General features: G+C 39.3%; 2 protein-coding genes across 3 annotated transcripts in view; one reads left to right on the forward strand and one right to left on the reverse strand.

The window, feature by feature from the left end:
• NUFIP1 (nuclear fragile X mental retardation protein interacting protein 1) overlaps positions 1-7,866 on the reverse strand; it is a 43,240-nt gene extending 35,374 nt beyond the window's left edge. Inside the window, exons 1-3 of the mRNA XM_012648687.1 lie at positions 7,431-7,866; positions 1,198-1,280; positions 89-187 (exon numbers count right to left, since the gene is read on the reverse strand). Coding sequence (XP_012504141.1) covers positions 89-187; positions 1,198-1,280; positions 7,431-7,836 — 588 coding nt within the window. The 5' untranslated portion in view covers positions 7,837-7,866. The remainder of the gene's footprint in view (positions 1-88; positions 188-1,197; positions 1,281-7,430) is intronic.
• A 72-nt stretch (positions 7,867-7,938) lies between these two features.
• Positions 7,939-17,892, forward strand: part of GPALPP1 (GPALPP motifs containing 1) — a 28,037-nt gene continuing 18,083 nt past the window's right edge. For both annotated transcript variants that reach the window (XM_012648539.1, XM_012648545.1), the window contains exons 1-4: positions 7,939-8,144; positions 11,910-12,042; positions 12,561-12,656; positions 15,512-15,596. In XM_012648539.1, the coding sequence (XP_012503993.1) occupies positions 8,057-8,144; positions 11,910-12,042; positions 12,561-12,656; positions 15,512-15,596 (402 nt within the window). In that variant the 5' untranslated portion in view covers positions 7,939-8,056. The remainder of the gene's footprint in view (positions 8,145-11,909; positions 12,043-12,560; positions 12,657-15,511; positions 15,597-17,892) is intronic.

The following is a 17,892-nucleotide window of genomic DNA, read 5'->3' on the forward strand; positions in this document are numbered from 1 at the left end:
TAACGAAAACAAACTTGGAATTTCTACCAAATATACAAATAGAAGGCCATTTTCCTACAAAAATTTCCTAACAACCAAGAGAACCTACTTTTATATGTTCAGACATGTGTCTGTCATGCTTTTCTTGACTTTTAAAACCACGATCACAGGTATCACAGAAAAAGTGAAAAACTGGTTCCTTTCTTTTCTGCAAACAAAAACAAAGAGGAATTAGACTTTTGACAAAAAATCTCCAATCAATAATAAAAATACAGCTATCCTTCTAAGTAATATATACTTTGATTTTTCACATTACCCTTAGATGTGGGAGAAATTTCTGAATATATTTCTAATGAAGGGATGATTCTGTTTCTTCATTTTATTTTTAGCAAATATATTAGTTAAGAGCCATCCATGATTTAAAAAATTTTTAAACTAAGTAGAGCTAACATAAACTATCAATAGATTTCAAATTGGTAATCTAATTAAGACTTAGTACAGCATATGTCAAGATGACCTAAAAATAAATATTTAGAATAAAAATAGCATTTCATCTTTTAGGAAAAGTAACTATATGTATTTTTTAGATCATGGGGGGGAAGAATCATTTAGGTAAAGATTAGTTATTTTTGATTTCCAACTTGTTATTTTCACACTTAAACATAAAACAAAAAAGATAATTACAACATTAGACCATATAGAAAATGGTCTCAGGAACTGCTTTTTTATCGCAGAAATATCTGTTCCTAAAAGATCCTTCTATGTTAAAAAAAAATCATGAAAATCAAAAAGTTGTGTCATTATAGTTTGTTCTTAATTCCATGCTTTCAACTTTATAACAGAAAAAGTTTGGACTTCTATTCTTCTCCTTAAATTCCATCCCTCCCCTCCCAACCTGCTAGTAATATTACTTTTCCTACTTTATGAATGTTTAATAACATTTACATTTATCTGTAATCATAATTCTCAATTATTTTCACTCCTGACACTGTATTGAAACGGATTCAATACTTTCTTTTTCCATAATTTCTCCATGTCTCAAAAAGATTTTGCTTGAAGTTTTTAGTTACAGCTAAGATCCTTTAAAAATTCTGTTTATAGCAAGGTTTCACTGTGTCAACAATGGACACAAAACACTCAGACAGTTAAGACAGAATGCAAGATATGAAACAGTGACATGGGACCAAAGTGTCAAATTCAAGAACATCTTAAAAATACCTTTCGCTTCTGTTTTCTACTGGGAGGTGAGTTGAAGGCAGTGAACTTTGCATCATATTTTCGTGGAAAATGAGAATGTTTAACTAAAAAACAAAAAGAGATCCATGAATGTTTGCAACTATACAACTATTTTAAATTTTATTTACCATAACATGTCACAAATATTTGAGTAAAAACTCTGGTCAACTACTCCTTTCAGGAAGAATAGTAGCACAAACAAGTTAAGAAAGATAAAGACTAGTCTACCAGATAAACATTTCACTTTTTTTTTTTTTTTTAGAGACAGCGTCTCACTCGAATTATTCCTCAGGCTGGAGTACAATGGCACGATCACAGCCTCAGCCTCCAGAGTAGCTAGGACTAGAGGCACATGCCACCACACCTGGCTACTTTTTTTCATAGAGATGGGGTCTCACTATGTTGCCTAGGCTGGTCTGGAACTCCTGGCCTCAAGCAATGCTCCAGTCTCAGCCTCTCAATGCACTGGAATTACATTCGTGAGCCACTGCACCTGGTCCAAATAAATATTTTCCACATAAAGACTGTTGAGATTACATGTCCATAGATGCTTTCAGCATCTAAGTACAGGAATAGACAATCTAACCTGATGAAATTCCTTCGGTTATTTCAAATATTAGAAATGTAACCAGTAAAATCCCTAATACAGCTCCTTCAGCATGAATTTCACACCAGGAAAACCTTATGAAATACATCTCCTCTCAAATCCCCTTGCACCTTTCCATTCTTACTGCCATGACCCAATTTAGAAATCTTGATCTTTCACCTAGATTACCATACCAGGCTTTCAGATTGTCTTCCAGTGCCTAAGTCCTCTCTTCCAACAGACCTTGCATACTGACAACCACAGAAGTAACTCTCCAGTCATGTCACAACCTGGCTCAAAAATCTTCAAATGGCTTCTGCTATGGTTCAAATATGTCCCCAAAAGTTCATGCGTGGGAAACTTAAACCCTGATGCAGCGGTGTTGAGAAGTGATTATTAGGTCATGAGGGCTCTGTTCTCATGAATGGATTAACGTCATTATTATGGGAGTGGGAATAATTATCTCAGGAATAGATTCTTGATAAAAGGACATGTTCAGCCCCTTCTCTTACTCTCTCACCATGTGATACTTTCCAGTAAGAAGGCCCTTGCCTGAGTGGCCCCTCAATCCTGGACTTCCCAACCTCCTGAACCATGTGTCAAATAAATTCCTGTTCATTATCAATTATTTAGTAGGTGGTATTCTGTTATAGAAGAACAAAACAGACTAGGACAGCTTCCTAGAGTCCTTCCATGAGATTCCAGTTTATTTTCTTACCCTACTCTTCCTCATACCTTCCATATACTCTGCGTTAGTCACGAGAACAATGCAATCTCCAGAACTTGCCTTGTACTGACACCTGTTTGCCTCTACCTAAAAAATAATCTCTTCCCAAATCCTACACATCTCCCAAGACACTTCTTGTGAAAGCATTTCCCAATTTCCTCTGCACTCTGTAATTACCTATTTTATACATGCCTCTATCACCTGTCACACTGTACTGTGATTTATGCTTATGAACCTAGCTCACCTGACTTAGCCGATGCTGATATTCCCAGCATCAGGCACAAAGTAAATGATTGTTTGGATTTAATTTAATGTAAATTGAATCTCATGCAGACGTGGAGAATGGTTTTAAATGAATAATCTTGCAGCTGTAAATATGATCTATATTCTGATGACATCCAAATTTATAGCTCCAGCCACAAATATCCGCTGAAAGTACAGACCAATAGCTAAAAGCCTATTCAACATCTCTACTTGACACGAACATATTCCAAACTCAACTCCTGGTCTTCCTTCCAAATTTGCTCCATCCACATTTTTCCCTACCTCAATTAACAGCAACTCCACCCTTCCAGTTGTTTGGCAAAACACTTTAAATTATCCTTCTCTCCTCTTTATCTCACATCCCATAGCCTATCTTTCAGCAAATCATATTGGCCCTACCTTTAAAATACACTAGCATACCTCATTTCATTACGTTTTATTTTATCGCAGTTTTTACAAATTGAAGGTTTATGGCAACCCTGCATTAAGCATGTCTATTGGCACAATTTTTCCAAGAGCATGTGCTCACTTCATGTCTCTGCATCACACTTTGGTAATTCTCTCATTACGTCAAAACTTCTTCATGATTATTACATCTACTATGGTGATTTGTGATCAGTGATCTTTGATGTTACCACTATAATTGTTTTGGGACATCACAAACCACACCTGTATGGGATGGTGAACTTAATCGATAAACGTCTGTTTTCTGACTGCTCCACCAACCAGTCATTCCCCCATCTCTCCCTCTCCTCTGGCCTCCCTATACCGAAAAACAACAATATTGAAATTAGGCCAACTGGTAACTCTACAATGGCTTCTAAGTGTTCTAGTAAATGGAAGAGTCATATATATCTCATCTTAAACCAAAAGCTAGAAATGATTAAGTTTAGTGAGGAAGGTATGTCAGAAGCCAAAACAGGCCAGAAACTAGGTCTGTTGCACCAAAGTTAGCCAAGTTGTGAATACAAAGAAAAAGTTCTTGAGGGAAATGAAAAGCACTACTCCAGTGAATACACGAATCATAAGAAAGGCTTTGCTGATAAGCCAAAATCTATTCCCGAGCAAGGCCCTAACTCTCTTTAATTCTATAATATGAAGGCTGAGAGAGGTGTGGAAGCTGCAGAAAAAAAGTTAGAAGCTAGCAAATTAGCTGGGAGTGGTAGTCCCATACCTGTAGTCCCAGCTCCTAGGGAGGCTGAGGTGGGAGCATCAATGGAGCCCAGGAGTTTGATCAGTGAGCTATGATCACTGCACTCCAGCCTGGGCAACAGAAATCCCACCTCAAAAAATAAAATATAAAAATAAACAGAAGCTAGCATGAGGTTTAAGGAATGAAGCCATCTCCATAACATATAAATGCAGGGTGAAGCAACAAGCACTGACAAGAAGCAGCTGTATTTTATCCAGAAGATCTAGCTAAGATAATTGATGAAGGTGATTACACTAAACAACAGATTTTCAATGTAGATGAAACAGCCTTCTATTGGAAGATGTCATCTAGGACTTTTATAGCAAGAGAGGAGAAGTCAATGCCTGGCTTCAAAGCTTCAAAGGACAGGCTGACTCTCTTATCAGGGGCTAGTGATTCTGGTGACTTTAAGTTAAAGCCAATGCTCATTTAGTAGGGCCCTTAAGAATAAGACTAAATCTACTCTGCCTGTGCTCTATAAATGGAACAACAAAGTTTGGATGACATGGTTTACTGAGTATTTTAAGCCCACTGTTGAGACCTACTCCTCAAAAAAAAAAAAAGATTCTTTTCAAAATACCACTATTCATTGACAATGTACCTGGTCACCCAAGGGTTCTGATGGAGATGTATAAGGAGATTAATGTTTTCATAACTGCTAACACAACATCCATTCTGTAGTCCATGGATCAAGGAGTAATTTGGACTTTCAAGTCTTATTTTTTAAGAAACATACTTCACGAGATCACAGCTGCCATAGACAGCTGTTCATCTGATGGATTTGGGCAAAGTAAACTGAAAACTTTCTAGAAAGGATTCACCCTTCCAGATGCCATTCAGAACATTCATGACTCATGGAAGGAGGTCAAAATATCAACATTAGGCCGGGCGCGGTGGCTCACGCCTGTAATCCTAGCTCTCTGGGAGGCCGAGGCGGGCGGATTGTTTGAGCTCAGGAGTTCGAGACCAGCCTGAGCAAGAGCGAGACCCCGCCTCTACTAAAATTAGAAAGAAATTAATCAGCCAACTAAAATATGTAGAAAAAATTAGCCGGGCATGGTGGCGCATGCCTGTAGTCCCAGCTACTCGGGAGGCTGGGGCAGTAGGATCACTTGAGCCCAGGAGTTTGAGGTTGCTGTGAGCTAGGCTGACGCCACAGCACTCACTCTAGCCCAGGCAACACAGTGAGACTCTGTCTCAAAAGACTTCAGTTAAGGAAGTAATTGCAGATGTGGTGGAAACAGCAAGAGAATTAGAAGTGGAGTCTGAAGATATGACTGAATTGCTATAATCTCATAACACTTTAATGAATGAGGAGTTGCTTCTTATGCATAAGGAAAGGAAATGCTCTCTTAAGAAGGAATCTACTACTGGTGAAGATGCTGTAAACGTTGAAATGACAACAAAGGATTTAGAATATTCCATAAATTTACTTAACATTAGAATATTCCACAATTTAGTTAATAAAGCAGTGGCAAGGTTTGAGAGGACTGACTTCAATTTTTCAAAGAAGTTCTACTGTGGATAAAATGCTATTAAAGGCATTGTATGCTACAGAGAAATCTTTTGTGAAAGGAAGACTCAATTAAGGAGGCAAATTTCGTTGCCATCTAAGAAACTGCCACAGCCACCCCAACCTTCAGCAACTACCACCCTGATCAATTAGCAGCCATCAACATGGAGGCAAAACCAACTGCCAGCAAAAAGATTATGATTTGCTAAAGGCTCAGATGATCATTGGAATTTTTCAGCAATCAAGTATTTTTTAGTCAAGGTACATACATTTTTTAGACATGTTACTGCACACTTAACGGACTCTAGTATAAACTTTGATATGCACTGGGAAACCAAAAAATTTGTGACTTGCTTTATTGTAGTGGTCTGGAACCAAACCTACAATATCTCCAAGGTATGCCTGCATCTATAATAGAATCCAACTACTTCTCACCATCCCCTGAGCTCCACCTGGTCCAAGTCCCCAGTATTTCTCACTTGGTCAAATGCAATAGCTTCCTAACTAGTCTCCCTTTCTGCCAATTCCCATTGGCAGCCACATAAATCCTCTTAATCCTCATAAAACAGGTCATGCCACTCTCCTGTACTACTCATCTCACAACAGGAACAGTCAAAGTCCCATGATCTACCCACAAGGGCTTTTTTTTTTTTTTTTTGAGACAGAGTCTCACTCTGTTGCCCGGACTAGAGTGCCGTGGCGTCAGCCTAGCTCACAGCAACCTCAAACTCCTGGGCTCAAGCGATCCTCCTGCCTCAGCCTCCCAGTAGCTGGGACTGGAGGCATGCACCATCATGCCTGGCTAATTTTTTCCATATATTTTTAGTTGTCCAGCTAATTTCTTTCTATTTTTAGTAGAGACGGGGGTCTCAGTCTTGCTCAGGCTGGTTTCGAACTCTTGCGCTCAAAGGATCCGGCCCGCCTCGGCCTCCCATAGTGCTAGGATTACAGGCGTGAGCCACCACTCCTGGCCTACCTACAAGGACTTACCAGGTTTACCCTCTTCCCCATTCTTCTACAACTGTACCCCAGGCTCAGTCCTATCTAGCCCCACTGGCTCCCATTCTGATGTACAGCTCCTGCCCCCAGGCCTTTGCACTTGCAGTTCCTTCCCCTTGTATCCATACTCTCCCACATGTATACATGGCTGTGATCCCTCACCTCCCTGAAGTCTTCGCTCAAATGTCACCTTCCTTATGACTAACAGTGACATTTAAAACTACCTAGGCCGGGCGTGGTGGCTCACGCCTGTAATCCTAGCACTCTGGGAGGCCGAGGTGGGTGGATTGTTTGAGCTCAGGAGTTCGAGACCAGCCTGAGCAAGAGCGAGACCCCGTCTCTACTATAAATAGAAAGAAATTAGCCAAACAACAAAAAATACAAAAAATCAGCCGGGCATGGTGGCGCATGCCTGTAGTCCCTGCTACCCGGGAGGCTGAGGCAGGAGGATCGCTTGAGCCCAGGAGTTTGAGGTTTGCTGTGAGCTAGGCTAACGCCACGGCACTCTAGCCCAGGCAAGAGAGTGAGACTCTGTATCAAAAAAAAAAAAAAAAACTACACTACCTAGCATTCTTCTTTGATTTAACTTTCTCCACAGCATTACCTTCTCATTACCTTCTATTACATAATATTTTATTTTGCTTATTGTCTGTCTTCCTACACTACAGAGATATTGAGCTCCATAATGATAAGGATTTTTGTATACTTTTTTCACTGCTATATTCCCAGTTCCTGGTACATAGTTGGAATTCAATAAATAACTGCTAAACTGAATAAACAGGCGGGAAAAATATTCTAGTTGAACATATTTTGAGACATTAACGACCAGACTCCAAGAATGCAAGGCAGAGTGGAGAGAGCAAAGGGAGAAATAGGAGAGGGAAGAACGGGGTAACAAAGTAAAGGGGTGCTACGACAAGGAACAATAGCCTACCGGGAAGGTTGTAGGACTTCTGATGCTGAGGAAAAATATTAGGAGACTGTCTCCAGTACCACGATGTCAAAGCCTGGAAATTCCAGGAAGGCTGGCCGTTGAGTTGAGGCTGAGAATCAAGGGGGGACTGAGCGTCGAAGGGGGGCTGCGCCCCAGGAAGAATCTGGGCGTCGAAGGGGGGTGGCGCTCCGGAGAGAGTCTGGGCATCACTGCGGCGCTGTGTCTCCGAGGAAGGCTCTGACCTGGCTGCAGGAGTCGACGACGGTGGCGGTGGCGGCAGCATGCCCCAGAGCATCCAGTTGTTCGGCAGCTGGGCAGTGTTGCTCAGGGGTCCTAACGTGGGAGTCAGCTCGGGAGCCGGAAGCCATCCCGTAGGACTCACGAAACCACTAGCCGGCTGAGCCATGCCATCCACTATGTCCGGAGCCGAGCATGCGACCGTGCAGCAAGCCTTAGGCGTCACTTCCGCTCCCGCAAACTACACGACTCAGCCAACCACACGCTGCTGCGTCATTGATCGGCGCCGGAAAAACTTCCAGCCTTCGCGGCGGATCGCGGGATGTCTTTAGGCTAAATTTGACGTGCGTGCACAAACTTGTATCCGTTACCAGTGTGTGCCACCGCGGATGGCCAGGGACCTGATTGGACCGGCGCTGCCGCCTGGCTTCAAGGCCCGCGGGACAGCAGAGGACGAGGAGCGAGATCCCAGCCCAGGTAAGTGGCGGCGTGTCTCCTGCCCGCCGGGCCCGTCCACCCCATCTCTGGCCCGGCCCCTGCTCTCTACGGAAAGATCTGAGGCCTGGGAGGGCGGAGCAGTGGGGAGTGGGCGCGCCTCCGACCCGAGCTAACTTTTCTTCCCAAGCCGTAGGAGTTGGGAGGAGGTCGTTGGGGGCTCCTCAGAAACCGAGCTTTGGACTGGTAATCATTGTAATGACGATACATTCCCATTTAGCCCCTAATATGAGCCGGACGCTGTGCTCATTGATCGATACACATTCAGTCATTTAATCCTCCCAGCACCTGTATAAGGAACAGACTATTATTCCCATGTTGCGAATGGATACGCTGAGGCCCATGCAGGTGCCCAGATCGCACAGCTTGTAAGAGATGGAGCCCGAATGAGAACGAAGCTGGTCTCCTAGCCACTGTGCCATATTGCCTTGTGACATACGAGACACTTGCACACCTTGTGCTCTCCAGCCCCTGAATGACTTCGTAGCCTCTCATTCTGTCATTGCACAGCCCGGTACCAAACCAGTCGGAGTGTCTCTGCAGTTCCTCAATGCTCTAGGCTTCTTCTGACCTCCCTCTGGTTGAACTTCTAGACGACTGACAAATTCCTATACATCTTTCAAGGCCCAACTTAAATGTCACCTCAACAAAACCCTTACAATCTTTCCCAACATTGTCAAGCCTTTCTTTTTACCCGCGGGTTTTTTTTCTATTTAATTACATTGCATATTTAATACACTGTATTTGAATAATTTGTTGGCATATCTGTCTCCACCATTGCACTATGGGCTTAATGCATGGTAGGCGCTTTGTGTAATATATACCAAACAAAGGCTTCACAGATTCTTCCGTTTATGTCTATCTCCTTTAATGTTTGTTGTAATTTATCGACTGGGACTGACACTATAGTTTGGAGAATGGTAAAGCTGAAAGAGTAACCCTACCATTTCTGAATCTAATTTTCCTTCTTTGACTACGTGGAGGCCATGTTTCTACTACAGATTTCCTTCCAGATCTCATTTCTTTTATATCCTTTAAAAAGCCATGCTTTTGTTTCAGCAAGGAAAGTTCCCTTTAACTAAGATTGAAGAAAAGTGTTGTTAACCAAGTAATCTAGTTGTGTTCCTTACATGTGTAGTATTTCTGGTTCACCATATTCTCTGATTTTAAACCAAGGCAGGATTATCAGATAAGCAACCACTATCTCCCAGATAGGTAATTCTACTGTGATTTGCTTCCATCATTCTACCAACATTGATTTCAGCTACTCCTTTCTTTATCTACTCTCTGTTGTTTCTTTTGTGTGTTCATTCTGCTCCCACCCCCAACACTTAACACTGTACATGTGTGATGTATATATTCCCCTCTACCTTGAAGGAATATAGTCCCAACCTACCTGGCACATACAAGATCTTTGGTAGATATTTGTTGAATGACTTTGCCTCTTCATTAATCACAGTATGTTACACATAGTATGCCATTTTTAAATACATAATCCCACCTGCTATAATTCTATTCCCTTCAGAACCTCCTAGGTAGGTAAAACAGTTGCCAAATAATTTACACGTAACATTTTTATCTCATTATTCTTCTGCCTGAACTTTTAAGAAGTCAGTACCAATAGCTTTCATATTCACTATATCACACTGTAGAATTTTGCCTGCATCTCTCACATCAAAACCATTAGTAAGTCCTTTTTGCCCTTCCTTCAAACTGTGTTGCAAATCAAACAATGTCTTACCAGCTTTCTAATGAGTATCCTCTATTCCTCATCCCCTTGTTTGTTGTCCAAAAGTAGACAGTTTTTTTTTTTAAGGTAATTCAAGTAATATCTCTCCTGACCCAAAATCTCCCAACAACTGCCTGTTGTAATTAAACTCCAAACTCATTATTGTAGCTTATATTAGCATTTATTGGACACTACTATATTCCAGATACTGTTAGGTGCTTTGTATAAATTAACTAATGTAATCTTCGCAACAGCCCTGTGAGGCTGATACTATGTATTATTAACCTCATTTTACAAAGCAAGAGTGTAACACAGGATTTTAAGTAACTTATCCAAATCACACAGCTAGTAAGTAGCCATGTTGGAATTCAAAGCTAAGGAGTTTGACTCCAAAGCACATAATCTAACCCCTTTATAACTTCATCTTGTCATTTTGCTTTGCTTTAGGCACACTGGCCTTTTTGTCCCTCAAACATACCAAGCTTGTTGTCTCCATAGGACTTTTGCACAGGCTATTCCTCTGTCTAGAATGTTTTCCTCATGGCCACTGTTGTCTTATCATTTAAGTCTCCATCCAAATGTCTTCTCAGAGAGGCCCTTACCTTACCACTGTCTAAAATTACCCTCCCACATATTCAGTGTCACTTTTTTCCTATTTCCATTGCAGCACTTTGACTATCTGAATTGATCTTATTTGTCTCTTTTCATGTTTGTTTCTCTGGAAGTATTTACTTAATAAGTACTTGTTGGATGGGTGGATGTTGTCTGTGAAATGTAATCCCCCAGTCTCTTATGGGGTCACATTATTCATTGAGGTTAGAGGTCAGGTATAATCTAAGATAGTAGTTGAGGCTCTGAAATCAGACTCCTGAGTTCATATCCCAGCTTCACTGTTTAGTTGTGTGGAGTTAGGCAAGTTATTTAACCTTTCTATGCCTAAGTTTTCTCATCTGTAAAGTAGAAATAGTGATTATACCTTCCTAATAGAGTTGTGATTAGAATTTAAAAGGTTAATGCATGTGAATCTCTTAAAACAAGAACTCAAAACATGTTATTTGTTTTTTCTTTATTATACGTAAGCTTTTGTTACTATTAATATTGAATGAATGCCATACCTGGGATGCTCTTTGGAAAAATCATATTTCTAGGCCCTCCTCCAGGCTTATTGAATCAGAATCTCTGAGGAGAAGGCCCTGGAATCTTTTTTTAGAAAAATATTTCATTGAGTCTGATAAACATCCAAGCTTGGGAACTATGGCAGTAGCCATTTAGCCTCATTACCCAGGATCAACATGGACGGTGGTGTCTATGTGACACCATGCAGTGACATCGTGCAAGAATTTGTAATTCTGCTGAGACATAAAGTGAGAACAAGTCGCTTGGATGAGGGCCCAAAAGACCCTTATCCTCTCCCCAGCATCCCCATCTCAGTGCAGCCTTATTCTCTGTATCTCTACCAGCAAGCAGGAAAACTTAGAGTGATTCTAATTTTGTTTCTGCTTGATCTCAAGGAAAAATCATCTTGAAAACTGAGAAATATACATTGATGCCAGTAAATATATTTTTTTAGGTGGTTGTTCTTAGAAATAAGAATAGATCATTTTGATTTTTGATACATTATAGAGTGGCAAATTTGTTGTTTGGTTAGCTTTGTGGCATAAATATTGTCTACCACATGCTGTCTATAAGAAAAAAACACATGAAGCTGTTTTGACAGGTGCACCAACAAATGCAAAAATTGTACATTATCAGGGAAATTATATGCTATTGTTATAATTTGAGTATTAACAAAGCTTTTGTGAATCTCATAAAAGAGATTGTATAAGATATGATTTCTGCCTTCCTGGAGCTGAAAAGACAAAAACCACTGTACGTAAAACAGGAGCAAGTGAGATTAAAGTCCATAATAAATGATAGGCAGTGTTGTGAATTTCAAAAAGAAAGTAAAAAATATCAGATAGGAGGGTTCGTTGAAACAGTTGTGGCTAGTTATGACATACACAACATATCTTCTTTAGTTGCAGGACCAGCTCTGCCCCCTAATTATAAAAGTAGTAGTTCAGACTCATCAGACAGCGATGAGGACAGTAGTTCTTTGTATGAAGAAGGAGATCAAGAATCCGAAGAAGATGACACTGGTCCAACTGTAAGGTCAGTCACTTAATTAAATCAAATAATAAACCAAGCTTCAAACTTAGTACAGGCTGGCTGGAACATATAGCTAATGAGGGGATATCATGCTTGCATTTATACAGCACAGGAAGAAATCATTTCGTATGGCATTTTATCATGAGCTATACTTTTTACAAAAAGATGTATTCTAGTAGTGTATAGCTGTGGTGATATCTAGAATTTCAATAAAATTCTTATATAAAAGATTTTTCCTTAAGGTATTATTGAAGTGACTAAAGAGCCTAAATAAATCATAAAGCTATATTACTGCTATGGAGAAGTAACTAATCTCTAACAATTTTAAGCCAAAAGTAAGTTCCAAGAAAAGATAAGTTAAGAACTGTTGTGGTGTCCATTTTTTTCTTATTTGGTAAGATTAATGTTTCAGTGTCTACACAACTGGTTAAAATTAATGCTTCCTTTAAAAGTTAAAATTTCTCTTTGTGAAAAAAATTTAACATATACGCACAGATAAAATTATACTACTGTGTTTTCAGAAAGCAGAGGAGAAATCAAGATGACGATGATGATGATGGGTTTTTTGGACCAGCCCTTCCTCCTGGATTTAAAAAGCAGGATGATTCTCCTCCAAGGTGATAATGTGTACTATTTCAGGCCAGTCTTTTCTAAATATTTCAAATAGTGTATGTTAATTCATTAAAGAGTTGTCTGAAATTGTTTTTTTAACTTATATGTTTATAATAACATTTGAAATGGGTCATTTATAGGGAAAAATAGTTGTTTCCTTATAATAAAAATAATTTACTTGTTTATGATACTTCTATAGTTTATAAAAAATTTCCACATCTCTTATTTGATACTCACAGAAGTGTTTTGTGGTAGGCTGGGTGGAACATTCCACCAATTTTTGAAAAGCAAGGTTGCACACATAGTAGGTGGTAGACCTGGGGCTAGAATCCTGATATTCTGACTTCTAATTCGGTTGTTTTCTTAACTATTTATTGATAGAAGAAACAAATCCCTATTGGCCAAATTAGACAATTTGACTAACTTCTCTGAATCTCAAAGTCGTTACCTGTAAATAGGCTAACAACACATACCTTAAGAATTGTGATGATTAAGATTTTGTATTATACATAGACATACATGTGTGTGCATGTGTGTGTAACTTATGGTGCCTGGTATAGATTAACTATATAGTAAATATTGATTCCTATCTTCTTCCCAGAATTGTAAAATTTTTAAATGCTGAATATGAAATTGCACACTAAATTGTTTATAATTCATAGTATTAATACAATATACAAGAACAAGCAGAAAAGATTGTTGTTTATTTTATATTAAGCGTTTATAATCACATTTGGCAGCTCCCAATTTCCATATAACTTTGGTCCTTTTAGATATAACAGAGATAGGCAATCTACTGCCTGTTTTTATATAGTCCCCAAGCTAAGAATGATTTTTACATTTTTAAAGAGTAGCTAAAAAAGCAAAGACAAATGTGCCACAGAGGCCCAAACGTGGCCCTCAAAGCTTAAAATTTACTATCTGGTCCTTTATAGAGAGCTTGCTGACCCCTGGGATGTAACATTCCTTTTAAGAAAACACATTACTACAGGCTGGGCGCGGTGGCTCACGCCTGTAATCCTAGCTCTCTGGGAGGCCGAGGCGGGCGGATTGTTTGAGCTCAGGAGTTCGAAACCAGCCTGAGCAAGAGCGAGACCCCGTCTCTACTAAAATGAGAAAGAAATTAATTGGACAACTAAAAATATATAGAAAAAATTAGCTGGGCATGGTGGCGCATGCCTGTAGTCCCAGCTACTCGGGAGGCTGAGGCAGAAGGATCACTTGAGCCCAGGAGTTTGAGGTTGCTGTGAGCTAGGATGACGCCACAGCACTCTAGCTGGGCAACACAGTGAAACTCTGTCTCAAAAAAAAAAAAGAAAAAAGAAAACACATTACTTAAATGCCTAGTAATTTCTTTCTTTCTGTGTCTTGGCGATAATAAAATATATGTGCAAAATAAATAGCTGGTATCATATATTGGAGTCAGAAACCTTTTATACAACCATAACATGCTATGGTTATATTCCTTTACTATATTTTAAGATGTTATATACCAATAACTTTATCTCCTCAGATACCTTGAGGCAAGATAATTGAGCTATAATTGCATTTGTACATCTGCTAAAAAGTGTATTCAGAAAAAACCTATGCTGTACTTCCTTATAGCTTATAAATCATAACTACTTTGATCTAACAATGCCAAACTTCCCCATCTTTCAGATGAAAAATTATTCTGTTCAAAAAGGTTTTATGAAACAGGACAAGAGGTTATTAAATGGTCAGGATCAGAACCCAGACTTTCTGACTGTCAGTACTGTTCTTCCCTGCCAGGAGGCCTGTCTGTGAAGCTCTAATAGAACACAGTGCAACCTGGAAAATTCAGCTTAGGACTTCAGTGCCATCTGGGTTGGTAACACTGGCACAGTGACAGCTATGGAAAAAACACTGGTGCAAAAGCAAGTATGAAGAAACTTAAAAGTATGAAAGAGAGTGGAAAATATCTTTTTATTTTTTCTCTACATAAAGTAAGGCTATCTTTAAGACCCAGTATTGAGGCAATTCTCTTTTTGGAATTGATGACAGTTGCCTCATAATGTGGCAATAGGGTAGCTCAAAAGAAAATGAACTTTGGCATCAAGTACACCAGGGTTCAAACTCCAGCTTGGCCACTTACTAGTTGTGTTAACCTTGGGCATTATTTTATTTTGTTCAACTAGAAGGTGGAGTAACTTACACCAACCAGAGTGGTTTTATGGAAACAGAAGGTTGCACTGGTTGAAATGTGGTTAGAACAGCATCTTTTGCTCTTTCCGTGGGTCTCAATGAACTAGCTGCATTCTTCTCCACTTCCACGTCATGAGATTATTGGTGAGGACAAAATACCGATTTTTACGCTTCCATGGCACATGTACCATAGATTGCTGACATTGTATGCACATGCTATATATGTCCTTAGAAGACCTTAATTTCTGCTTTAGTAATTCTGACTGTAATTATAATACCCCCAAGGTATTTTTCAGTGGACAGTGAATATCAAAACTGAAGGGAAGCCAGGACACAAACTAGAAAAAGAACTTCACAGGTTTTTACTTTTACATCAAAAGGACTATTTTGTAAACATGATCATATTTATTTAATATAGTTCTTTTTAGGAAGTGGGCATATGCTAGTGTCACAAAGATGGAGAATTATTGGCTTAGTATCTAATTATTGACTAACAAGTAGAAAGTTAAAATGTAAAAATTAGGTTTTTAAAAGACTCTTAGTAGAAAAATACTGGGTAATAGTAGTAAAAAAATGTGTTAGATAAATTCTTATTTTTAGTATTTGTTACTATCTGGCATTATATTTGTTAACTTTTATTCTGAAAACTGCTTTTTAAAGTCAGAGAGAATGATAAAGTTAACATTTTCTTTTTCAGGCCTATAATAGGCCCTGCATTGCCACCTGGTTTCATTAAATCTGCACAGAAAAGTGACAAGGGCAGAGACAATCCAGGACAACAGGTATCACATTTCAACTCTAAGGTTTGGAAAGTTTTTATTTAAAGAATAAGATGCAAACAAACTCTAAGCTTTATATATGTAGTAACTACAATCATTTGACTCAACCATAAGACTCAGTTATATTCAGATTGATTTAAGATTGGAACATAAGTAGATGAAATCAAAAGCTGTTCATAAACCCGAGATCCTGTTAGAAAAATAATAAGGTTGACAGGGTGTTATTTGTTCATGCTTCTTATCTTTGAAGCGTGGCTTTAAAGTGTTAGAGAAATAGAACGTGTTGAAAGAGTTTAAGGAATTGCTATGATTTTGCCTGGAGGAGAGAAAACGCACAAGCTTTTTAATTAAAAAATTTACTTTGAAATTAAATCTCTTCTGCCGAGCTCTGGTAGCTGTATATAACAAATGCAGTGGTGCATAAGTGAATTTATGAAAAGATAGATCCAATGATTTTGAAGTATGAAAGCTATTTTTCTCCTTAACAATAGTTGGTATTTGTAGAGTGCTTTATAATTTGTAATTCATTTTCCCCATAGCCTTGTGAAATAGATAGTGTCTGCATCTTACAGATGCTAAAGACGAAAGAAATTGGGTAACTTACCCAAGATTACACAGATTTTCCTTATCAAATCCAGGTCTCAGACCCAGTTCTTAGGACTTTAAATCACTTGTTCAGTCTAGTATACTGCAATACCTTTCTATGTATCAATTCATATAATCAAGAGACTCCTGTTCATCTCCACTAAGAATTCAATGCTTACACTGAGGTTGTCACTGAAAGGAAGTATAATACAGTGGTTGAGATCATGAATACCTGTGATGTGTCAGGCATATAGTCACAGAAATGAATCTGTCGACAAATTCTGTCATTCCTACCTTCAGAAGACGTCCAGAATCCAACCACTTCTGCTCCCACCCTGGTCCAAGTGACCATCATATTTCACCTCTCTTACTGGTCTTCATGCTTCGTTTAGCTCTTACCCCTCTGCTACCTCTTCTCAACAACTGCTAGACGGGTCCAGATGAAATGAGGTCAGATCGTGTCACTAACGCTCAAAGCCATCGAACTGCACCTCCTTTTTCTGAGTAAAAGCCAGAGTCCTTTCAGGACCCTATACAGTCTGGCCCCTGTTAGCACTCTGTATTATCTTTTGCTTTGATATGACCACACTGGGCTCCTTACTGTTCCTCCTCAAATATCCCAGGCCAGCTCCTACCCCTGAGCATTTATCCTGCCATCCAAGTCTATCCCAAATGGTCTTTCCCTGGATATAATATCTACATTCCTGACCTCCAAAAGCTTCAGTTTTTTGCTGAGCTATCATCTTCTCAATGTGGTCATCTCTGGCCTCCGCATTTAAATTTGCTAACCCTTTACTCCTATCCCTTTCCCTCCTTTAAGTTTTCCATATTATTACAACTACTGAAGATACCGTTAATTTTACTGCTTCTTTTTGTTTATTGTTGGCCTCTCTCCACTAGAATGTGGGTCCATAAAAACAGAGGTTTTTGTCTTATCACCAGTGCCTGCTACATAGTGGACATCCATAAATATTTGTTCAATAAATGAATAAGTCATGACACAGTCTCTGCCCTCATCGCACTTACAAGGTAGTGGGGAATACATACGTTAAGTCATTTCTAACGTGAATGATTCAAAAGGCAAGACAAAGTATACATGGAACCATGGCAGGGGAATCTAAACTAATCTGAAGAAATGAGAAAGGACTTTTTTTTCTGAAAAAAATGTCTAAACTAAAGATTGATGAGTTGGAGATAGCTCAGCAAAGTGGGCAGGAAACATTGTTCCAGAGAGCACAAATAGCTTATTTAAGGGCAAGAGGGAATGTAGAAAGGGTTAAAGAAGTTCAGTGTGGTTAGAATAGAGAAAGCAAGGAGAATGATGAGAGAGAAGGTGAGGAGATAGGCAAGAGCCACTCCAAGCTTTGGGTTCTAGGTGAGCTTAGTTTCATTATCAGTAACGTGCAGGTTATTACACTTACCTCGTAAGTTGTTGTAAGGATTAAATCAGAATAGTGTGTATTTAACTTATAATAGCTTTTGTAATACGATTATCATCATTATTCTTGTTGCATCCTGTGAATGCCATAGGCTAAGTATGAGGAACCCTTTCTAAAAAGGGTATTAAATACAGGGATAAATTACCGGAGGAGGGACTTCCAGCCATATGGAAGACCGAGCTGACATGTCAGGCTAGGTTCTCCCTGCCAGAAACACAAAGGAGTGCTGGGGGAAAGACAGCAACCAAGTTAGACCAGACCTAAGCTCAAAAGGA

The sequence above is a fragment of the Propithecus coquereli genome, unplaced genomic scaffold, assembly GCF_000956105.1.
Source record: "Propithecus coquereli isolate 6110/MARCELLA unplaced genomic scaffold, Pcoq_1.0 Scaffold11, whole genome shotgun sequence".
Classification (NCBI taxonomy): Eukaryota; Metazoa; Chordata; class Mammalia; order Primates; family Indriidae; genus Propithecus; species Propithecus coquereli.